Source organism: Mus pahari, chromosome 10 (genome assembly GCF_900095145.1).
Source record: "Mus pahari chromosome 10, PAHARI_EIJ_v1.1, whole genome shotgun sequence".
NCBI classification, from domain to species: domain Eukaryota; kingdom Metazoa; phylum Chordata; class Mammalia; order Rodentia; family Muridae; genus Mus; species Mus pahari.
In genome coordinates this window covers 60,731,044-60,739,325 of record NC_034599.1, presented here as the reverse complement: position 1 = coordinate 60,739,325, position 8,282 = coordinate 60,731,044, and the positions used below count along the sequence as shown (strand labels likewise).

Here is an 8,282-nt window from a genome sequence, read left to right as displayed (position 1 = left end):
TTTTTTGAGACAGGGTTTCTCTGTGTAGCCCTGGCTGTCCTGGAACTCACTCTGTAGACCAGGCTGGCCTCAAACTCAGAAGTCTGCCTGCCTCTGCCTCCCAAGTGCTGGGATTAAAGGCGTGCACCACCATTGCCTGGCTATATCTTTCTTTTTTGTGTATATTTGATGAGTAACTAGGCGAGTACTCTACCACCCTCCCATAGTAGTATGTCCTTTTGTCCTTTCAACTAAGTTGTATCTTTTCATTTTAACCCGTTACCTTCTTAATGCTGTTCTTCCTAGTTGACATACTTTATCCTGCTCTTACACAAGTTGGCCAATACAGTGCGGAAAGAACTCTTAGCAAATCCCAGGAATTTCATGCTTGTGCTTTCATTTTCTCTCTCCTCCAGTCTCTTCACTACCATCCTATTTTTTTAGAGAAATGTATGTAAGGAAAGTTATAGTGGTTTTCCAATGGTAAAACTACTTGAGGTCATTAAGTGACTACATTACACACTAATGATAATGCAGCTCTGGAGATGGTAAGTAAAGCTTTAATTAATGTGGAATAGATGTTAAACCCAGCCACAATTAAAGAGCTTGCAGAGGTGGTACATTATGATTTGGGGAAGAATTGTGCTGTAATAATCCTCTGAAGTGGGGATTCAATTTAAGCATTCTCTTTTCTTAGAAATGCTTTTGGTCCCTAGCAAGAGAATTGCTTTTAGTCCCAAGTTGTACTGCCTTGTTCACTGTGATTAGTTGCTCTATTTTCTGACTTTGTTTAATGTCCAGCACATCCTAGGGTGTAAGTTTTAAGAATGTTTGATGAATGAACAAATAGCTGTTATACTACTCTTAGACACCATGTCTTCTTGAGTATTAAAAAATCCAAACAGTTCACTAACATTAATTTTAGAATTCTTAGGTCATTTTCAAAGTTCTCATCTCTCAGCATCTTCAGGAATTATGGTTCCTTTACCTTTCATGGGGTAATTTTTCTTCTCTTGATTGCTTCATCTTATTCCCCCACTCTTAATTTAGCTCATTCTGGGGGAAGCAAAATTTATATAGACTTGATATTTGCTAATAAACAGTAGTTGACTGCTGTTGGCAATAAACTTTCTACTTAAGTAATGGGTGAACTATCAAATCTGAAGCTAAACTGCAGATTAAGGTACAGACCTGCTTTTCTAAAATTCACCCCCCCCCAGCACCCTAGTTTGTAGACATGGTTACGACAGAACAGGTAGAAAGTCACAGCTTGCCTTGTCCTATATGAGTCATTTACTCGTTAAATAATTACTTTCCAGGTTGATCTGTGACACCATTGTCCTGCTCTTTATACACAAGTGTGTTACCAAAATTTGTTTTGTTTTCTAAACAGATATAGAAAGATGGTGCATAGAGAAGTACACAAGAACAAAACTTTTGATTTTATCATAGAGTAACTCCTGGATGGTACACATTGATTGCTGGTTTTCCTAGGTGATGTTTCCCTCTTTGTCTCCTAAGCCAGAAGACAATGGGCAGACATAAATTATCCTTGTAAAGCCTGTCTCTGTTCATGCGCCTGTGGTATAAAGCCTTGATGTCTCTCAGTCAGATCTTTAAATCTTACCATAACAAAGTTAAGAATCATTCTACTCTTGGGAGAAGGGCTTTCAGCAGAGTCAAGGAAAACATTTCTCTTTCTAAGTATTTAGTATGAACCCTGCTTTCCAGCCTGGAGTTTTGTAAGGACTTTGTAGCTTCTCTGGAGTCAAATAATATTCTGAATCCCTCTGAGAACCATATGTCTGGTTGTAGTCACACACTGAAAATTTACATTTTTCCTAGTTCTTTATTCTTTCCCTTAACCAAAGTAAGGCTTTTTTTTCTTCAGTACTAGAATGACAAGGAATCTGTACACTATTTTTAGTAGGGGTTGGCCCTGTTAGTAGAGAGCTGTTAAGGCTTTTGCTAGATCACGTTCTGAGTCACTGATAATTCAAGCTGCTAACAGTAAAGGGGGTGTGAGCAGGGCTGTTGCAGCTTCAATCTGTAATGTGCTGCGGCCTGTACTGATTCAGACAGGAGTGCAAGCTGTCAGTGGTAGAAGTTAAGTCTTTCAGGAAGGGGCAACTAACCACAGACTCTTGGGCAACTAGAAATAACTGTATTTTTCCTGAGGAGGTGGAATGGGAATTACCTTCTCTAGGTCCAGTGTGACATGGTTGGAGATATAATTGAACTTGTCTTGCCCACTGAGGTATGATAGCCACACAGGAAGGGTCCAGCTTGTATTGGGAGTTTATTTCAGGCTATCTCCTTGCCTGTATTGTTTCCTTTAACAGCTTTTTAACATTTTCTTTTTCCAGCAATGATGTTGTCCACTGGACATGTTCTGACCAAGGAGGCAGGTCTGAGAACGTAGCTGAAGCTGAAAATAGGAAAGCTGGGGGCAAGGAAGAGCCTTGAATCTTGAGGTGGGACGTTGACTCTAAGATGTCCTTGAGCAGTGGAGCCTGCGGAGGGAAAGGAGTGGATGCAAACCCGGTTGAGACATACGACAGTGGGGATGAATGGGACATTGGAGTAGGGAATCTCATCATCGACCTGGACGCCGATCTGGAAAAGGACCAGCAGAAACTGGAAATGTCAGGCTCCAAGGAGGTGGGGATACCAGCTCCCAATGCTGTGGCCACACTACCAGACAACATCAAGTTTGTCACCCCAGTGCCAGGTCCTCAAGGGAAGGAAGGCAAATCAAAATCCAAAAGGAGTAAGAGTGGCAAAGACACTAGCAAGCCCACTCCAGGGACTTCCTTGTTCTCTCCAAGTGAGGGAGCAGCCAGCAAGAAAGAGGTGCAGGGTCGCACAGGAGACGGTACCAGTGCGGGAGGTCTGGTTGCTGCTGTTGCTCCAAAGGGCTCAGAGAAGGCTGCTAAGGCATCACGCAGTGTAGCTGGCTCCAAAAAGGAAAAGGAGAACAGCTCTTCTAAGGGCAAGAAGGAGAGAAGTGAAGGCGTGGGGACTTGTTCGGAAAAGGATCCTGGGGTCCTCCAGCCAGTTCCCTTGGGAGGACGGGGTAGTCAGTATGATGGAAGTGCAGGGATGGACACAGGAACCGTGGAGCCGCTTGGGAGTATAGCTATTGAACCTGGGGCAGCGCTCAATCCTTTGGGAACTAAGCCGGAGCCAGAGGAAGGGGAGAATGAGTGCCGGCCACTAAAGAAAGTCAAGTCTGAAAAGGTAAGAGGTGGCCAGATCTGGCTGCCCACTGCCCATCAGAACTACCCCGGACTAACTGCCAAATGCTGTGTGCACTCTGTGGGAGGCTCATTAGTTTGTGGGTAATGACCAATTACAAGGTCAGAGCAGCTGGTAATGATAATGTGATTTTGTTCCAAATTAGAGGATTCCCTACAGACTCATTTGCAGCAGGCCTAGACCTCTTGGAATACAATTTCTGTTTGGGGATCAGCTACTTAGTAGAGTGAATTTTCTCACACCTTATTATTGTCACGTCAAGACACTTGTTGCTAGATGCTGACATTAAATCTTCATGTGATTTCCTGCTTGGCTGAAATTTCCTCATCAGTATCATGATGATTGATAAATGTAATAGGCTTTGGTTACATGGTCAAGCTGAGTGATGTGCTTAGTGGGGTAAATGGTACTGCTGAGTCTATAGCAGGACAGAGAGTTAATTGTCATGGTGTATCTGCTAAGGATTCTATTGGTGGCTACCAAAAACAAAGTGATAAAGATACCAGTCTAGAAAACAGGGGACAGGAGGTACTAACTATACATACTATGTAGCACTTAATCAGGCCTTATGAGTTACTGTGGTAGCTTTGAAAGTTTGGCCTAGAATATTCTTTGGCCCCTGAAAGTATTGCTCTCTGCCAGTTATCTCCTGCAACCATTGGAAATCAAAAGTCTCTTGGTGGTTTTATTGCTGCCAAACAGCGTAATGATCCCTTCGTTTCTGCTTGACTTGGAAGCATAGGTGCCTGCAACCCCAGGAGGCGGTAGCACTGTTTCCCTCCCTTTGGGAAAGTGATCGCAGCTGATGCTTCAGGAAATGAGGCTTGTAGGACTAGAGTAGAATAGTTTCCAGTCTAGGGTCAGCTCAGGCTGCCTCAGACTTGAGCAGCCTACATTTTCCTGCAAAGCAGCTGGTCTGGTGATGAGCTGTTCTTTGGCTCTTGATTTTCTGCTTTGCTCTGCTCGCCCTGTGCATTCAGCTGATCACAGCAGATGCAGCATAAATTGATTTCTCTGTAATTACATCAGTTGCAGCAGGGAATACCTATTTCCAAATGTACGTGTTAATAAATAAAGACTGGAGATTTTATATATATATATATATATATATATATATATATATATATATATATATATATATATGGTGGTGCTCTCTTATTGCCTGGATTTTGGTAGGTAGTAGCTTGTGGTTTTTTTGCTATGGGTATTTTGGTCTTTGCCTCTGTCACATCTGTAGCTTTTAGCAACATCTGGGCATTTTCGGTAGCAGGGCTGTGATTTTCTTCCAGTTATATAACACAATGGTTGATTCCCTTTTGCCAGTGGCAGCTGCCAGAGAGGCTGCCTGTGTTTGGGTGGCAGATGCTGTAGTCCACCTCGGTAGAGTCAAGTTCCAGCTGGTAATTGGCATGGCTCATCCTATGCTGGCTGTGATGTGCCATTTTCTCTGGGGTGCAGATGGGTAATGCTGTTTTAAAGAGGCCTGGGAGTACCAGGAGTTCTTGCTACTGTTCCAGGCTCATTAGATTGTTCCCTCCATCTGGCTTCAGGAGGTTCCTGCCATATATCCGTGCTCACAATCGTTGTTGTTCTGTGTGGAAGGGTACCTCTGAGGGTGTTCTTCATTTCTCATCATTCAGAATTCTTGTGTTGGAATCTTCTAAATTCAGTTGTAGTCTGTGGTGAATGGATTACGATTCCTTAGGTATGTATTGGATTTAAGTCTCAGCGACCATGACTTACTCTAAGGAGTCTATTTTCTCTTATGTAGGTGCATAGATTGTTTGGGTGGCCTGAAAGACGCTGTACTTTTAGCTGTTCCATCTTGGTGCTAGGGAGCTTTGCCCCTTATTGTAACTTTGACAATAAACTTTGCCTCCCTGGTAGACTAAGAATGGAGCAGTCAAATGAGAGATAAAAGGGGAGGAAAAAAGGTGCTTCATATTTTGGGGAAAACTAATTTCTGGGAAGTATTGAGAGTCATACAATTTGTTGTGCAGTTCAATGTTACCATAAGCACAATTTTATTTATTTATTTATTTATTTATTTATTTATTGTTGTGATTTTTTTTTCCCAATACATATCCAGTTATACAAGGCTGCCAAGTTATTATTTTTTGTTTGGTTGGTTTTGTTTTCTTTTCCAAGACAGGGAGGGTTTCTCTGTGTTGCCCCGGCTGTCCTGGAACTCTCTTTGTAAACTAGATTGGCCTCAAACTCAGAGATCTGCCTACCTCTGCCTCCCCGAGTGCTGGGTCTAAAGGAGTACACCTACATGGCTAGACCAGGCTATTCTTGAACTTGAGACGTATTCCTGCCTCTGCCTCTGCCTCTGCCTCTGTATTGCTGGAATGACTAGCATATAGCACCTATCTGACTGAGTCTGCTTTTTACACTTCCTCGTACTTCCTTGTACCGTGTACTCTAGAACCTCAGTTGGATACAGATGCTCAGAGGTGCTTTACCATATTGTCTTTGGTTAATAAAATATTTAAGTAAATGTTTGGAAGTTGCTAGGAGACAAACACTTTGCAAGGAACAAGCATTTCTGGAATGGAAAGAGGAGACAGGCAGAGTGAAAGAAAGGAAAGGGTCTGGGGTTGCAGCCCATGGGAATGGTGGCTGGTGGGACTGCACAGGCTTGATCTGATGGCTGGGCAGAGAGGTAGGGAGAGGAAGATAAGAAAAGGTCAGGAGTTTTCAGGAAGCATCAGCCTTTCAGAACTGGAGCCCCAGGGTGTTGCATACAGTAGCTGCTCTCGGAGTGTTGGTTAGTGTTGTAATTTAGTTTGCAAGCAGAGTCTTTGAAACCTCTTCAAGATTTTTTTTCCCTGAAATATGGGTTTGCCTCTGATATAACTAGTTTGGAATGTTACTTTTTGTAGGGACAATCAACAGAACCCAAACAGCAAAACATGTGTGATAGAATCAAGCTGGGAGCTACCATGAAGAGGGGAAACTCAGAAATTGGAAGATATCTTGATGAAAGCACTGTATTCCACGCTGCCTTTTCTTTTCTTCCTCAAGGTTTATTTATTTTTATTTTATGTAAATGGGTATTTTGCCTGATGTGTGTCTATGTACACATATTCAGGGGCCAGGAGAGGTTGGATTCTCTGAAACTGAAGTTACAGATGGTTCTTAGCTGCAGTGTGGGTGTTGGGAACTGAAATTGGGTACTCAGCAACAATAGCCAGTGCTCAAACCGCTGAGCCATCTTTCCAGCCCCTACCGACCACTTTTCCAAAGAGCAGTCTATGATACTGGTTCAAATTGTCCCATGCTGAGCACTAGCTAATCAGGGGCTGAATATTCAAATTCCCTACCCCAGGGCTTTCTCCATCAAAGTAAGTGTCTGGCACTGCTCTGTGACTGAGGGATTTTTTTCTGTCGGCTGAGGATGTGTACCTCCCTTCATGAAATCAATGTTTGCTCTAACACACCTTCCTGGCAGAGTTTCCTGGAGAGACTGAAATGACTCTTAGGAGCCATTGCTGCCCTGAATTGTTGAACACCCCTGAGGAGATGGGAGAGGTAATAATGTCAAGGAGTAAGCACATGGAGCTTCTGGCTTCTGTCTGCTTCCTTGCTTTTTTGATAGGGTGTTAGGTTGAGGATGGAACAGGAGATTCACGGAGGAGGTACATTCCTGTCTGATGTCCTGAGCTCACTGCTTTTGTCGCACCTATGATAGGCAAGAAGAAAGGAATTCAAAACAAGACAGTGTGATCTATCGGTGCTGACTGTCAGGGTGTATGTCCAGGAGTTCCGGATGAGGCATTTATTGAAAATACTTTTTTTCCAAGTTATATAAGGTACCTAGTGAGCTCTAGTGGTTAGGGTCTAGAGTTTTGCAATCCCAGCGTCCTTTTCCTTAGCATTTGCTTTTGATGTTACAGGCAGGCACCGTATACTCCGCTGGCAGTGCTTGGTGTGGGCTAAGATTGCTTTCACTAGGCTTTATTTGCCTTCTCTAACTTCATTAGTTTAGAGTACAAAGAAAACATGTTAGTAAGGGTGTTCTTGGCTTTTTTGCCTTCAGATTATGGGTTCTACATTATATGTGTTTTAAGAGCATCTTCCTTTGCACTTGGTTTCCTATTCTAGTTTATGCCTTCTAAGTCATTTCTTTTGTGTTGCTATTCCTCATTGGCCAATCTATGTCAGGTCTGTTATTCCCTGTGACCTGTGGCTTTCCTGATGCCTTCCTCCTGCCTTGCTGCTCTTTCTTCAGTTATCGACAGCATAACCAAATGTCCCCAAGCATCTTCCTTCACTGAAAAAATAAAAAAACCTGATTCTTCTATGGGTTCAAGTTACATTGTCTGACTACAAGCATGATTTATTTTTATTCAGCAGCTCTTATTTTCATTATGGGTGGTGTCATTCATGGAAAGTCTAGAGAAAAATTATCTTGTTCAATTTCCCCATTTTGAGAAAGGAAGCTTCCTCCTGACTGTGAAGGTCATGTGACTTTCTCAGGCTTTCTCGGATTATTATAACAAAGGCTGATATGGAAGCTAGGTTTTCGATTTGTTGTTGTTTGGGAGATTTTGTCTGGTTTTTGTTTTTAAGTCTGGGCCTTTGTGTCATGGGATCATAGGTATAAGCTACTATGCCACACCTGGTTAAAGCTAGGTATTTTTTTTTTTTTAACACCATGATTTTTCTGTACATGCAGAGTGTGGTGTGTGCACCTGTGTGCACTTGAAGGTCAGGTGTTCTGCTCTAGTGTTCTCTGCTTTATCCCCTTGAGGGTCGCTCGGTGACTCTAGAGTGTAGGTTGGCAGTCAGCAAGCCACTCCATTCTCTATCTTCTTCCACAGCTCTGAGGTGATAGGTGTATACAGAGCCATGCATGGTTCTCTGTGCTCCCAAGGGTGCTGGGATCCATAACAGGTTCTTGTGCTTTTACAGCCAATGCTTTTATCCACCGAACCATCTTTCCAGCCTCTTGAACACTAAATTATGTAGTATGTATTACTCTAGGTTTCTTTATTTTATTTTTTTCAGTGTGAAGCCCTGTCTTTTTTTTTTTTTTTTTT

General features: G+C 42.7%; 1 protein-coding gene across 1 annotated transcript in view; it reads left to right on the top strand.

Moving 5' to 3' along the window:
* Positions 1–8,282, top strand: part of Znf609 (zinc finger protein 609) — a 137,161-nt gene that overhangs the window by 30,955 nt on the left and 97,924 nt on the right. Inside the window, exon 2 of the mRNA XM_021206584.2 lies at positions 2,346–3,219. Coding sequence (XP_021062243.1) covers positions 2,473–3,219 — 747 coding nt within the window. The 5' untranslated portion in view covers positions 2,346–2,472. The remainder of the gene's footprint in view (positions 1–2,345; positions 3,220–8,282) is intronic.